The 17251-nt window shown below is 41.4% G+C and overlaps 1 protein-coding gene across 1 annotated transcript in view; it reads right to left on the reverse strand.

Moving 5' to 3' along the window:
- Positions 1-17251, reverse strand: part of LOC143034652 (RAB11-binding protein RELCH homolog) — an 87732-nt gene that overhangs the window by 26412 nt on the left and 44069 nt on the right. Inside the window, exon 10 of the mRNA XM_076201009.1 lies at positions 311-459. Coding sequence (XP_076057124.1) covers positions 311-459 — 149 coding nt within the window. The remainder of the gene's footprint in view (positions 1-310; positions 460-17251) is intronic.

The following is a 17251-nucleotide window of genomic DNA, read 5'->3' on the forward strand; positions in this document are numbered from 1 at the left end:
TTTTCCAAGTATGAAAACATGAGTACAAACACTTAGAACATGCAATTCATTTATAGGTTTCTGAAAAGTAATACTGTAAAAGTTTTACAGTATATTTAGTGTCAATAAACAAGAAAACTTACATACTCAAATAAGTACATGAAAACAGTAAAAATAATACACAACAGAAACAGAGTGAGAAAGAGAATGGGGAGAGAGAGAGAGGGAGAGATGGAGAGAGAGAGAGAGAGAGAGAGAGAGAGAGAGAGAGAGAGAGAGAGAGAGAGAGAGAGAGTGAGAGGGAAAGAGAGAGGGAAGGGGAGTATCTCACCTGTGTAAGAGGTGGCAGGACAAAATGGGCTATCACATGTGGTGGGGGATCACAGCAGGTGAGGCTTGAGTAGGCCTCCAGCATGGCCACCCAGACCTCTTCCCCACTTCGATTTTCAAGGGCCAACTTGCATAATCTTGGTAAGAAAACTGAAACCAATTATTGTAAAGAAATATTATTCATTACTGCTACTGTCACAAATTTCATTAAAATAAATTAAAACAAAATAAATAAAATTAATTTTGTTTCATTAGCATACATACATTTTCCAATGGCTTCCTCCTCCTTACAAGGGAGGTACCCAAAGTCAAAGGCATAATCCACTCCCACCCATTTCATCCCCACATACTCCACTCCTATTCACCCCCCCTCCCTCTTTTCTTGGCTTCTCCTGGATGACAGGCCATCACTGCATCTCATCCACTGCCCTGGGTTAAAAGAAATGTAGCAAGACATAGAACATCCACAGCAAGGCCACTTCACACAATTGGTGACCCCTCCTCTCCATTCCCTCATACAGAAAAGGGGAAGATGGGGAGAAATCCCTTCAGGCTGCATCAAAATATCTTTCACACATACTCCCTCACCCCCATCCCCCACTCACTCCCATGCATCACAGCATCACCCATACACAACCAATCTCCACTCAACCATATCTTCTGTCATTTCCCTTCCTTCAATAGACATTCCCCCTTTTAACCCATCCATCCATCTCATCCTTGGTATCCCCCTCATGTTCACTCCCTCCACCTCTGCCTTCCACACCTCTTTTACTAATCTTTCTTCATTCATTCTTTCTAATTGACCTAATCATCCTAATACTCCTTCATTAACTCTATCTCCCAATTCCCTTTCCATCCCCACTCCCCTCCTCACCTCCTCGTTTCTCACTCTATTCAACCTAATGGCCCTTACCATATTTCTCAGGTACTTCATCTAAAACACATTTAAACCCTCTCTTCCCCTCTTATGTTCCATGTTTCTGGCCCATACAGTGCTGTTGGCACACTCACTCCTTCATACAATCTCCTCTCAGCATCCATTCCCAAATGTCTATCTCTCATTACACTTTTTAATCCACCAAGGCATTCACTGGCTTCTCTCAACCTACATTCTACCTCCACCTCAACTCCCTTCCCTGCTATATTCACATTCAAGTATCTAAAGCTATCCACTTCCTCCAGTCTCTCTCCCTTAATACTCGCTTCCAATTTCCTGCCATCTTCTCCCCTAGTACATCTCATCACATTATTTTTACCCATAATTATCTTCAATTTCCTTCTTTCACACCTTCCCAAACTCCATCACTAACTTCCTTAATCCCTCCACTGATCCTGCTACAAGCACAGTGTTATCAGCAAACAACAACTGGCTTATCTCCCATTTTTCTCCATTTTTTTTAACCCTCTCCAACCCCCAGCCCATTATCTTTGTGTTTGCCTCTCAAACCACCCCATCCATATATAAATTGAACAGCCAAGGCAACATAACACATCCCTGGTGAGGCCCCACCTTTACCTAAAACCACTCACTCTCCATTTCTAATTTTATCATAGGCTCTACTACATACATACATATACCAAGGCTTTTTCCCCTTTACAAGGGAGGTAGCCAAAAAGGAAAAGGCATAAAATCATTCCCACCCATTCCATCCCTGAATACACTCCACACCCTTCCACCCTCCCTCTCATCTTAGCACCTCCTGGATGACGGGTCATCCCTGCACCTTGTCCACTGCCCTGGGTCAGAAGCAGTGTCGCAAGACACAGCACATCCACAGCAAGGTCGCTTCATTAAATCAGCGACCCCCCTCTCCATCCCCCCATGCATAAAAGGAGAAGACGGGGAGAAATCCCTTCGGGCTGTGTCAAATTTTGCTCACAAATCATACTACCTCACCCCCAATCCCTCCTCCCATTCCACCTCATGCATCACATCATCATCCATATACAACCATTCTCCATTCACCCTTGTCTTCTGTCCTCTCCCGTCCTTCCTCAACAGACATTCCCCTCTTCCCCAAAGCCCCCTTCACCCCATCCATCCACCTCATCCTAGGACGTCCCCTCATGTTCACTCCCTCCACATCTGCCTTCCATACCTCTTTTACTAGTCTTTCTTCACTCATTCTTTCCATGTGTCCAAACCATCCTAATACTCTTTCATCAACCCTATCTCCCAGCTCTTTTTCCACTCCTGTTCTCCTCTTCATCTCCTCATTTCTCACTCTATCTAGCCTAGTAACCCCCATCATACTTCTCAGACATCTCATCTCAAACACATTCAAACTCCTTCTCTCTTCCTCTCTTATGTTCCATGTTTCTGCTCCATACAGTGCTGTTGGCACAATCACTCCTTAATATAGTCTCCTCTTAGCATCCATTCCCAAATGTCTATTCCTCATTACACTTTTTAATCCACCAAGGCATTTACTCGCTTCTCCACCTTCACTCCACCTTTTCCTGCCACATTTGCACCCAAGTATCTAAAACTATCCACTTCCTCCAGTTGCTCTCCCTTAATGCTCACTTCCAGTCTACTGCCACTTTCACCCCTTGTACATCTCATCACCTTACTTTTACCCACATTTATCTTTAGCTTTCTTCTATCACACACTCTCCCAAACTCTGTCACCAACTTCCTCAATCCCTCCTCCGATCCTGCCACAAGCGCAGTGTCGTCCGCAAACAACAGCTGGCTCACCTCCCACTTTTCTCCATTTTCTTTAACCATCTCCAATCCCTGACCCACTACCCTTGCATTTACCTCTCGCACTACCCCATCCATGTATAAGTTGAACAGCCAGGGCGACATAACGCATCCTTGACGAAGTCCCACCTTTAACTTGAACCACTCACTCTCTCCATTTCTAATCCTGACTCATGCCCTACTACTCTCATAAAAACTCTTGACAGCTCCTAGCTTTCCTCCTATCCCATATATCTGCATAACCTCCCACAGTGCCTTTCTGTCTACCCTATCGTAAGCCTTTTCCAGATCCATAAAAGTCCAAAAATCATCCTTCCCCTTTCCTATAGCTTTCTCACATATCTGTCTTACCACAAAAATCTGATCTACACAACCTCTACCTGTCTTAAATCCACACTGTTCCTCACCAATTACTCCCTCTGTTCCTCTCCTAATCCTCTCAATCAAGATCCTCCCATAAGCCTTCCCAACTACACTTAACAAGCTAATCCCTCTGAAACTACTACATTCACACTTGTCCCCTTTTCCCTTGTAAAGTGGAACTATACAGACACTCCTCCAGTTCTCCGGTACTCTACCCTCTCTCCAGCAAACATTAAATAATCTCACCAGCCAGTCCACCATCACTGTACCTCCTTTTTTTTAGACATTCTACATGGCATCCATCCAGATCAGGTGCCTTACCTGCTTTCATCATCTTAACAACTGCCTTCACTTAATCCTTCCTTATTTCTCCTCCATTTTCCTCACTCGTCACAGTCATTTTCTTAGAATTCCCCACTGCAGCTATCTTTCCCTCCCTATCCTCCTTCACATTTAGCAACTCCCTATAATATTCAGCCCATCTTCCCCTTACTGCCTTCTCTTCCATTATCATCTCTCCATCTGCACCTTTTACCTTTTCTTCTCTATTTGATTTGCCTCCTCTTCCTCTCTTAATTTCTTTCCAAAACATCTTTTTATTACTTTCAAAATTTTCTGTCATACTTTTATCCCATTTCACATCTACTCTCCTCTTTGCCTCCTTTACCTTTTGCTTTACTTCTCTTTTCTTTTCTTTGTACCTCTCATATGACTCCCTCGTCTTATTTTGTAACCAATCTGTGAAAGCTCGCTTCTTCTCTTCTACAACATTCTTTGTTTCCTCATCCCACCATTCACTACCCTTCCTTCTATTTCCTCCTGTCCTTCTTGTTCCACACACCATCCTTGCACACTTGTGACTCCCTCCTTGAACCATCCCCATTCCTCCTCCACTCCTAGCTCTACTCTATCCTTCACTCCCTCCCACTCCTCCTTCAGCTTCTTCTTGTACTCCTTCTCCTTTTCCTTTTCATTTGAGGAGTTCACTCTAAGCACCTCCCTACCTTTTGTCCCTTTCCTCTTTCTCCATCTATCCTCCACTCTCAACTTACCTTCCACCAATAAATTATTTGATATTCCTCCACCCTCTCGCCTTAGCACATGTACATCCTATCATAATCCTATTTACCACTACATAATCCATTAACCCCTTCCATACGGTGCCGCACACATAGGCGTCATGAGGAGCAAGTGGATTCGCGACGCTGCCATATCGGCGACTTGATTACATTTATTGTAGTCGCCCCTGTGTTTTTACATTCTCCCAAATGCGCCCTGAATCCCATTCTCTGTGGTTTTCAAAATTCGCGGGTGAAAGAGAGAACGATCGATATAAGCGGTGACTATATTTTATGATGCGAATATTATTTCGTTACGTCATACGGCTGGCATTGGCTGCTGCCCGCGAGATTTAAGTCCCGTATTGAAGTGGTTAATGCTCTATCTACCACCTTTCCATCCACCACCCTCTCCCATGTGTACTTATGCTTGACTTTCTTCCGAAACACTGTATTTGCTATCATCAACTCTCTAGACACATTTCCACCATCAACTCTCCACTACGATTCTTTCCTGGAACTCCACATTTCCCAACCACTCCATCAATTGGATCATTTCCTACCCTAGCATTAAGGTCTCCCAGTACTATTACATTGACATTTCTCCCTAAATCCTCTATGCACTCATTTAAATCTATCCAAAAGGCCTCCCTTTCTTCTACACTCTTCTCACTGCCAGGCCCATATGCACTTACAAAAACCCACATCTCCTTTCCCAGTTTCACCTTCATCCACATTATCCTTGAGGAAACCTCCTTCCACTCCACTACATGTTTACCTATCTCTTCACTTACAAGTAATATAGCCGTGACTTCATATCTTATAATGTGAGTAGTGTGATGCAAATTATATACAGCAGCCGATGCTGCTCACAAGAATTTGAGTCGTAATGAAGTAGTTAACCACTTTGGTACAATGACACCTGCATAGGTGTCATGAGGTGCGAGTGGGTACATGAGGATGCCAGTGTCAGCGTCTTGATTATATATATTTTTTTGTAGTTGTACATGAGTTACCCCCAGATTCTGTGAACTGATTTGATCACATTTTCTGTGTTTATTATTACTCAGAGTAAAAGAGAATGAGTAATACAGCAGTGACTTTATGTTTTATAATGCTAGTTGTGTGATGCATTGTTCATATGGCAGCTGATGCTGCACACACGAATTTGACTCGTACTGAAGTGGTCAAACAACCTAACCAGCCAGTCCACCATTACTGTACCTCCCTTTTTCAGACACTCTTCATGACACCCATCTAACCCAGTTGCTTTACCTGCTCTCATCATTTTAACCTCTTCACTCCGGGGCACATCGCATGTCTGGCAGCATTAGCTGCCAGACATGCGATGTTGCGTCATAATAATCGCATTATAAAAAATAAAGTCACTGCTCAATCGCTCGTTCTCTTTCACCTGTGAATTTTGATAACCATAGAAAATATGATGAAGCCAGTTTAGAGAGAATGAGGGTCACGCAGGTATGACTACAATAAATATAATCAAGACGCCGACGGCATCATCGCGTACCCACTTGCTCCTCATGATGCCTACGTAGGCGTCACCATATGGAAGTGGTTAATAACAGCTTTCACCTCATCTTTTCTTATTTCTCCTCTGTTTTTCTCATTTGTCACTGTCATTTTCTTAACACTCTTCCCACTGCAACTATCTTCCCCTCCCTATCCTCCGTCACACTTAGCAACTCCCTAAAATACTCTGCCCATCTTCCTCTTACTACTGTCTCTTCCATTACCATTTCTCCATCTGCACCTTTTACCTTTTCTTCTCTACCTGATTCATCCCTTTCTCTCTTAATTTCCTTCCAAAACATCTTTTTATTATTTTCAAAATCTTCTGTCATACTCTTACCCCATTTCACATCTGCTCTCCTCTTTGCCTCCTTTATCTTATGCTTTACTTCTCTACTCTTTTCCTTGTACCTCTTATATTATTCTCTGATCCTATTTTGTAACCAATCTGTGAATGGTTGCTTCTCTTCTACAACCTTCTTTGCTTCATGATCCCACCACTCACTACCCTTCATCCTAATTTCCTCCCATCCCCCTTGTTCTACACACCATCTTTGCACACCTTTTGACTCCCTCCTTGAAACATCTCATTCCTCCTCCACTCCTAGTTCTACTTTATCATTCACTCCCACTCTTCTCTCAGTTTCTTTTACTACTCCTTTTCTTTCTCATTTAAGCAGTTTGCTCTAGGAACCTTCCTACATTTTGTCCTTATTCTTTCTCCATCTATCCTCCACTCTCAACTTACCTTCCACCAAAAATAATCTGATATTCTCCCACTCACTCCCCTTAGAACATGTACATCCAAAACTCTTCCTACCCTTCTTCTGGTTACCACTATATAGACCATTAAAGCCCTATCTACCACCCTTCCATCCACAACTCTCTCCCATCTGTACTTATGCTTGACTTTCTTCCTAAACACTGTATTTGTTATTTGCTATCATCAACTCTCTTTCTAGATACATCTCCACCATCATCTCTCCACTACAATTTTTTCCTGGAACTCCACACTTCCCAACCATTCCATCTATTGGTTCATCTCCTACCCTAGCATCGAGATCTCCCAATACCACTACATTGACATTTCTCCCTAAACCCTCTATGCACTCATTTAAATCTATCCAAAAAAGCCTATCTTTCCTCTACACCAGTGGTTTCCAAACTGGGGGTAAGTTACCCCTTAGGGGTAATTTAACAATTTGTCAGGGGTAATGGTGGGATAACAGAAAAAAGTTATGAATTCTGAAAATCAAGAAAACATTGCTGTACCTGGCATTAGGATTAATGTTAACTTAGTACTAAAATGTAAAGTTGTAAACTAAACCTATTATAATAAAGTAGTAAAGTTAAACAGAATAACATTAAACATTAAAAACTAATATACAGTATTAGAAAAGAAGAAATATATATCTAAGTGTGCAAATGATGCCAGGCTGGCACTTCCAACCACGAAGCCAAGAATTCCTCAACTAGCTTCAAGCATGCAACTCCATCCATCCTACTGATGTTTTCAGCAATAGTTATTAGATATGCACAATGTTCAAATACAATAGATAAATGAAAATGTCTCTAGTGTTTTGATTTAGCTATATATACGAGGGGTGATCACAAAGTAATGACAGTCGGACTCGTAGCTGAGAGACTATAAGTGTTGGGGGGGCGGGGAGCAAGGGGCAGCAAGTGTTGCCTGTTGTTACATGTTTGAGCTTGTCGCTGTTTGTCTAGCTTACATTTTATCATTGCGCTGTGCGATTGCATCATTGTTGGTTTGCCTCTCTAACTGGAAACATGGATTTTTCGAAAGAAGGCTGCAGATTCTACACCTTCACAAGGTGGAAACTTGGGAAAAAAGCAACGGAGATCAGAGAGGAATTGTTGCAAGTTTTTCCCGAGTGTACTCCATCACTGGAAATTGTTTCCCGCTGGATTCGAGCTTTCGCAGCCGGAAAATTGCAGCTAGAAGATGATCATCGTCCTGGCCGCCCTCGGACATCCGTGACCGAAGCAACGACGGTCCGTGCGCGAGCCATCATTGACGAAGATCCAACTGTTATTCTTCGATTCTTATCCTTGGAGCTCGGTGTCAGTTATGGGAGCACACATGACATCGTGCATGAACACTTGTGCATATCTAATAACTATTGCTGAAAACATCAGTAGGATGGATGGAGTTGCATGCTTGTAGCTAGTTGAGGAATTCTTGGCTTCGAGGTATATCGGCTTCTGAGTACCGTGAGTGCTTCATGAAGTGGCGAAAGAGGATGGAACGTTGCATAGAGGCAGGAGGGGAGTACTTTGAAGGAATGTAGGCCACTATTTGGATTTACCTCTGTACCGTGAAAATATATGGTATCACTGTCATTACTTTTTGATCACCCCTCGTATATCAATGTTGACAGCATTTTGTGATAGGGGTAACATGCTCAATGTGGCATTTTAAATTAGGTAACAAGCTGAAAAAGTTTGGGAACCACTACTCTACACTCTTCTCACTACCAGGCCCATATGCACTTACAAAAACCCACATCTCTCTTCCCAGTTGTAGAAGTAGAGATTGAAAAAACCCAATTGAAGCTTTTGGCTGCTTTACTCTGACTCATCTATTTACACTCAGCTGGCCACAGCATCAGGTCAGTTAAGAAGCTTTGAAACCCGACACAAACAAATGATTGGTTACGACCAACAGCTAATGACCAATGGATGAACTTGTGACATGAAGGAAACTAGTTCTTATTGTGTGGGATGTGTAGGCTATGTTTCTCATGTGACCGATAAGGTAAAATCCAGTTCTTGAAATAAATATAATAGGCACAATATAGAAAAAAAACTTTCAATACAGACCAAAATCTCGCGGGCAGCATTAGCTGCCAGACGTGCAATGTTGCGTCATAATACTCGCATTATAAAAAATAAAGTTACCGCTGTATTGCTCGTTCTCTTTCACCCGTGAATTTTGATAACCATAGACAATATGATGGAACCAGTTTACAGAGTATGGGGGTCACACAGGTACAACTACAATATAATCAAGACGCCGACATCAGCATCCTTGCGTACCCACTTGCTCCTCATGACGCCTAAGTAGGCGTCATTGTATCGAAGGGGTTAAACGAACCAATGAAGAGAGGCCTGGATATAAGTAAGGTGGAATCACCTAGAGATGTCATCCCTAAAAAAACATGCTTAATTGATACTCCAAGGACAAACCAAAGGTGGGAGAACAACAGTTTTTCAGGTTTTCAAAGAAATCTAGGAGAAATAGGTAAAAGCTTAGTTATAGAGAAGTTGAATATAGCAATGCATTAAGAAATTGTGAAGTAAACAAATTATTGGAAGAAATCATAGATTTAAAATTTGACTACTGAGCTGTACTTGGGGAATTGATTACTATGTATAAGAGTAATGAGCAAACAATTGGAGAATTAAGTGACCTAAAAAGCAAAATTGATATCCTAAAAAGAGAAAATGAAAAAATGAAAAATGAGGACAAAAATAAAAATGAAGAACTGAAAAAGGTCAAAGAGCAATTACAGGTAGTGACTGGAAAGGTGGAAGAGTCAATTAAAGAAACAGACCTCATTGAAATAAAAAATCAATGGAAACAAGAACAGGAAAATAAAAAAAATATCTTTTAGAGAAATAGTACAAAAGCAGATGGAGGAAAATACAAAAGAAACAGTTATGAAAGTAATTAAAGAAAAGGAAAATTGGGTGAGAGATACAGTTGACAAAGGTAAATGCATTGTGGTCCATGGTATCCAGGAAAAACATATGTATAAATACCAGAGAGAAAAGAAGGAAAAGGAAATAGCTACGGCGGTTCTGAAAAAAATACAGGATGAAGGGCAAAATTTTGACAAAGAAATTGACAAAATTCACAAGATAGGCAAATATTCAAAAGAAAAACAACATAGACCTCTGAAAATAAAACTAAGGACTCAAATGATAGCTGAGGAGGTATCATCAAAAGCGGTTAAATTACCATACAGTGAGAAATTCAAACATATATGGATAAAAAAGAAAATGAGAGATGAAGAGAAAAACAAGGCTCTCAGAACTGAAGCCAATGATAGAAATGAGAAAAGAACAGAGACCGAAAAAATGAGTTTTTTTGGAGAGTACTGGACTTGAGACTAAAAAAAAAATGGTACATCACAAAAAGGGAAACTTAAAAAAGAAGAAAAAAAAAAAAAAAAAAAAAAAAAAAAAATTAAACTAAAAGTGGCATACACAAATATCGATGGTATGATCTCTAGAATAAATGAACTAAACAACTATCTAGAAGTGGAGAAACCTGACATGGGAATTGTGGAGACAAAACAAGTATAGTGGGACAAAGTCTATACAACCACTGGGTGAAAAATAAAACAGACAAGCAAGGAGGAGGTTTCATGATATTGACCAAAAAGGGTCTAAATGAGGCAAAGATTAATGAAGGCCAAGGCAATGTAGAATTAATCATGATCAAAATTGTAAACAAAAATATGAAAAGCAGAAAATTTGTAGCAATGTATGTACCACCAAAAATTCAGGCTTGGTCTGATAGTGATAACTAAATTACTGGAAGAAACAATGAATGTGCTAAATGAGTTACTGAAAGAGGGTGGTAACATAGTAATTATGGCTGATTTTAATGCAAAAGATATAATTTGGAAAGATATGATAGTAAAAGGGAGAGAACTTTGGAGCAACATTCTACTGGATATGACCATTGAATACACCTTAACACAATGGGTTAAGGAAAATACTAGATATAGAAACAATGAGGAACCATCGAAACTAGACTTAATATTAACTTCTGAACCAGACATCATGAACAAAACGGAGTATAAAACACCAACTGGAAAGAGTGACCATATACTAATAGAATTTGAATTAAAAGAACAAAATAATGTAAGAAGGAATGATAAACATAGAGAAGGAAGATTAATGTACAACAAAATGGATTTTGCAAAACTAAGAAAAAAAATTCCAAAACACAAACTGGGAAAAATTCTCCAAAGAGGAAACAAAGATGGAAGACAAATGGAACATATTCAGAGAAAAGTACAAGGAAGGAATTGATAAATATGTACCAAAGAAAAAGAGATTTATATAGTGTTGGTATAACAAAAGGTGTAGTGAGGCGAGACAGAAGAGACAAAGCCTGGAAAAGATGGAAAAGAGACAAAAAACATCCAAATGGTAAACATATATAAAACTTAGGAATGAATATGTGAATATGTGCAGGAAAGAAAAAAGAAATTATGAAAAAGATATTATAGACAAATGTAAGGATCAACCTAAACTCTTTTACAGATATGTAAATGATAAATTAATGGATAAACACAAAATTGTAAAACTGTGTGAAGGAGATAAAGAATATATAGATAACACAGAAATGGCAGAAGTTATGATCAGATATTTCAGGTCTGTTTTTACAACTGAGAGCTCACAAATTTGGGAAGATGGACAACAAGAAAGACCCCCTAAAATGAAAGAAATAAAGGTAATACAGAAAGAAATAAGAGACCAAATAAAAAAACCTAGATGTTAGGAAATTGCATGGACCAGATGGAATTGCAAATTGGATACTGAAAGAGTGTATAGACGAACTGACAGACAAATTATTCATGATAATAGACTTTTCACTCAAAGAAGAAAAAGTTCTGCAAGATTGGAAAGATGCAAACATAGTGTCAATACATAAAGGAGGAAACAAAGAAGATCCTACAAACATCAGACCAGTATCCCTTACAAGCACAGTAGCAAAAATATGCAAAAAGTTATCAGAAACAAATGGATCAAACACTTGGAAGAGAATAAAATATCAAACCCTATATAATTTGGCTTTAGAAGTGGAAGATCATGTACCACAAACTTAATATGCTTTTACTTGAGATTAATTGAGATAATACAAGAAAGAGATGGCTGGGCAGATTGTGCCTTCTTGGACTTGCAGAAGGCATTTGACAAAGTACCACATAAAAAGTTAATAAGGAAAATTGAAATAATAGGAGGAATACAAGGTAAGCTACTGGAATGGATGAAGGATTTCTTAAGTGGGAGAAAAATGAGAGTAATACTTAGACAAAAATTCGAACTGGGAAGATGTGATAAGTGGCATCCTGCAAGGCTCTGTATTGGCTCCTTTAATGTTTGCCATATATATAAATGGTATGGATGAGGGAGTGAAGTGTTACATGAACTTCTTTTCTGACATTGCCAAATTACTCAAGAGAGTAAGCACAGAAGAAGATTGCAGATCGCTATAAGAAGTCCCGGACAAAATATGGGAATGGAGTCAGAGATGTATAATGAACTTTAACATTAATAAATGTAGCATAATGGAATTTAGAAAAAGCAAAAATAGAATATCTGGTGAATATAAAATTGGAAACAACATGCATACATACATATACCAAAGGCTTTTTTCCCTACATGGGGGGTAGGCAAAAAGAAAAAGGCATAGAAACCACTCCTACCCATTTCATTTCCTATATATTCCACTCCCCTCCACCCTCCTCCCTCCCTCTTATCTTGGCACCTCCTAGATGACAGGTCATCCCTGCATCCTGTCCACTGCCCTGGGTCAGAAGCAGTGACGCTAGACACAGCACATCCACAGCAAGGCCGCTTCATAAATTCGGTGACCTCCCCCTCTCTGTCTCCTCATGCAGAAAAGGAGAAGATGGGGAGAAATCCCTTCGGGCTGCGTCAAATTTTTTTCTCATACATACTTCCTCACCCCCCATCCCCCCAACCACTCCACCTCATGCATCACAGCATCATCTATACACAACCCCTCTCCATTCACCCCTATCTTCTGTCCTCTCCTGTCCTTCCTCCACAGACATTCCTCTTTTTTGTAATGCCCTTTTCACCCCATCCATATCTCATCCTAGGATGCCCCCTCATATTCACTCCTTCCACCTCTGCTTTCCACACTTCTTTTACTAATCTTTCTTCACTCATTCTTCCCATGTGTCCAAACCATCCTAATATCCTTTCATCAACCCTATCTCCCAGTTCCCTTTCCACCCCTGTTCTCCTCACCTCCTCATTTCTCACTCTATCCAGCCTAGTAACCCCTATCATACTTCTCAGACATTTCATCTCAAACACATTCAAATTCCTTCTCTCTTCCTCTCTCATGTTCCATGTTTCTGCCCTGTACAATGCTGTTGGAACAATCACTCCTTCATATAACCTCCTCTTAGCATCCATTCCCAGATGTCTATTTCTCATTACACTTTTCAATCCACCAAGGCATTTACTCGCTTCTCTCAATCTACATTTTACTTCCACCCCCACTCCTCCCTTTCCTGCCACATTCGCACCCAAGTATCTAAAACTATCCACTTCCTCCTGTCTTTCACCCTTAATGCTCACTTCCAGCCTGCTGTCACTCTCTCCCCTTGTACATCTCATCACCTCACTTTTACCCACATTTATCTTCAGCTTCCTTCTTTCACACACCTTCTCAAACTCTGTCACTAACTTCCTCAATCCCTCCTCTGATCCTGCTACAAGCGCAGTGTCATCAGCAAACAACAACTGGCTCACCTCCCACTTTTCTCCATTTTCTTTAATCATCTCCAACCCCTGACCCACTACCCTTGCATTCACCTCTCGCACCACCCCATCCATGTGAAGATTGAACAGCCAGGAAACAAGGAAGTCAAAAAAGTTTATTCAGAAAGGGACCTGGGAATGATTATCTCAAGTGACTTGACACCTGATAAACATGTCAGTAAATTATTTGGAGAGACTTTTAACTTATTAAGATCAATGAATGTGGTCTTCGACTACATGGATGAAGAAATGGTAAAAAAATAGTGGTTACACTAATAAGACATAAACTAGAGTATGCTGCAACACTATGGGCACCTAGCACAAAGAAAAAAAGACAATAAAATTAGAAAGAATTCAAAGAGTTGATGGACTGGCACACTTGACACGTGTGGACAAAACTTTCAACCTACTGCCACTGAACAGTTGGACTGATTCGTCTGCAAAAATATAATGTGCGCTTAATGCCTGGATGCCCAGTGGTTTCATGGATTTTGGCAATATCCTGCTCAGAACAGACTGTTGTCATTACTCTGGTCAATACATCTGCTTTGTTCTCAGCAGAAGGCATGAATTTCATGTCGAGACAGGCCATATTCATCAATGATGGATCTTAGCATCTCTAGGCACCTACAAATTAACATTTCTGTGGTGGCTTTTGTTTTCACTTGTACTTTTCCTGACAAAATGTCCGTAACCAAATGGTATGCTATTTGCAAGTCTGTAACCACAGTGAGGTTTTTCATTTTCTAGGAGACCGCAAGGTTCAGTCCCTTGACAACAGCATCCAACTTGGAGAGGTTGATGTGGGAGCATTCCTTTTTCCGTAGCCAACTTGTGTCTTCTATGATGTCACCATTCACCTTTATGGCAGCCCCCAGTGCAAGACAGCTTGCATCCACCCATACTGTGGCTTCATCTCCTATCACATCCCAGCATCTTTGAGAAGGGTCCGACTCTTCGACGCATTTTAATGTCTGAACAAGCATGTTACATATCTTGGGATTGGTAGCCTCGTCGTCCCACAAATTAGTGGCTGCATTGGCATGTATTTTCATGTATGACGCCACCACTCTCAACCACCCACCCACTGGCAGGTGATTCATCAGCTGTCCACAAATAGAGAAAACTTCGTGTCTTGTCAGCTTCTCTGGCATCGCACAAACTGGGTTGTCACACTTCCAAAACAGACTGCTGTGCTCATCCCAGACTCTGATGCCGAGCATGTGAGCACCTTCAGACAGCTGCTCAGTTGGTTTGCAGGCGAGGTTGTAGCGGTGCACATGGACTTTGACTTCTGCCACAGATGCAATACTCTTGTCGACCAAAATGTCATCCAAGTATAGTGAAGTGGCATGATTGAACTTCTTGTTTAACCTCAGTACAGTGCTTAGGACCTTCTTCAGGACAAGTAGCACAATGTTCAATCCAAAGCCCAGTCTTATCAGGCAGTACCATTGCCCTCCAAATACTACCATCTGGTACGACCGCAATGAGGGTTGACCATGGATCTGTAAATATGCTTTGCATAAATCCATGAATGCGACCTTCTGACAATGCCTGCACCACTCCCTGAGTTTCTCTGTACAGACGTCAACTTTAGCTGTATGCGCATCAACATGAGTGTTAAGTTCCCGGAAGTCTAGCATTGGATGCACCTTTTTCTTGTTTTGCTGCACAACCGCCATCTGAGGAATGGTTCCTTTTGCTGGCCCATGAACACCTTCATCAATGGGACCAACCAGCTGTACTCAATCCACTGATCCAGCTCATTCTCATACTCTTGATAAGCCTTCCATGGCACTGAATACTCCGAGGTAGTGTTTTGGAACTGCAGCGGCCCTACGTCCCTGCACCACTTCATGACACCATCCACATGTTTGCTTCTAAGTTATAAGTCACTTGAAAGTCCTTTTCATTATGTCCCCAATTTTCCCAGTCACTGATGTGGCTGAAACCTCACAGTCCTCGATACTAAATCACACATTTGACGAATGCACCGTCACTCCATGCAAGGCTCTTATGCAGTTAATGCCCAGAATGAAATCGTAGTTAAGGGGTTTAAAAGTGCACTCACAGTCACAGATGCACCTGAAAACAATTGTATCTGTACCTTGCCCGTTCCATACACTTATATCATTCACCACTCACTGTAGTCATGTGGACATTCTCTTTCGTTTAGCGCAAACACAAGGGGGCATGCATTTGGTACATCCAGTGTCAATAAGGGTGTTACAGTTCTTGCCGTTCACTAGTATTTACATTCTTGGCAGTGCATCATTCATTGATAATTCAGAGGAGGCTTGTGCTGGTGCCACTCCTCCCAATCCGTTTCCCGGGCATGATGAGGCGATGTGGTCTGGATGCCTGCATCCATAACATCACACATTGGCACATCTTCCCAAGCGCCGGCTGCATCGTGCCAGACAGTAGAGAGCATAATGGTTCTGCTGATTACAGGCCTAACATAGAATATCAGCAGATGCCAGGGCTGCCCGGTGTTGTTGCTGACTAGAGACTGAAGGCGTCCATGTTCTCTTCCACCAGGACGGCTCATGTGCAGGCCACAAGTTGATTGAGACCAATGTGTTCAAGGCATAATCCAGCTCTCAGGATGTGGTGAGTGGATTTGGGATGGCTGGCTTCAAAAGCAAAATTCAATCCAGCATCTGGTAGCCCTCCAAATAGCATGGCCAGACAGCACAGGTCAGCCAAACACAACCGACCGACTCGCCGTCATGTAGCTTGTGGGCTACAAACTGCTCGTAGGCAATGAACTTGTCTACGGCAAATGCCGAGGTGAGGGTGGTCCTTATCTTGTCATAGGTTTCTTTGTTGGTGCTGCTGAGCTGCTGGTAGACGGAGAACACGCCTCCAGCGAGAAGTGGTACAATGTTATGTAGACTGGTAGCCCCACAGAGCCAGCACATCAATTCTAACTTCTCACACCACTCTGCCACTGACTACATCGTGCTGTCAAACTCCAGTAGCAAACGAAGGTCCATGGAGAGTTTGTTTATGATGGCCGCGAGTTCTATCTTTGCTATTAAACTACTGCTGCAGAGAGCCTAGATAGCTTGTAGATGCTGAGGTTGAAAAAACACAACCGACGCTTTTGGCTCCTTTACTCTGACTCATTTATTTACACTCAGCTGGCTGCAACGTCAGGTCGGTTGCGAAACTTTGAAACCCAACACAAACAAGTGGTTACAACCAACAGTTAACGACCAATGTATGAACTCATGACACACATCATAGGTTGGGAAACAGGTTGTTATGAAATAGGGCAGTTGGGAGAGCCCTGAGCAAACCATATACATACATATACCTGTACATCCTATAAATACATAGATACATAACCGCCAATGGTCATACATACACTACACCAGTTTCACCATCATCCACATTTACCTTAAAGAAACCTTCCATTCCACCACATGTTTACCTATCTCTTCACATACTAGTATAGCCACTCCTTCTTTTCCTCATCCTTTCTTCACTCCTTACACCCTTCCAACTACACCCCTAAACTTAAACTCACCCCTCCCTTTCAACTTAGTTTCACTCAATGCCGACACATCCATCTTTCTTCTCACAAACATACTGCCTATCTCTTCCCTTTCACTTTTATCTGTACCACATCCACACACATTAAAGTACATTAAAAGACCCAAACCTTAGGGTTCTGGTTGGAAAACTCCTCCCAGACCCTATTATGCCTTTGATT

This window comes from Oratosquilla oratoria, chromosome 17 (genome assembly GCF_046742065.1).
Source record: "Oratosquilla oratoria isolate Oo_2021 chromosome 17, ASM4674206v1, whole genome shotgun sequence".
NCBI classification, from domain to species: domain Eukaryota; kingdom Metazoa; phylum Arthropoda; class Malacostraca; order Stomatopoda; family Squillidae; genus Oratosquilla; species Oratosquilla oratoria.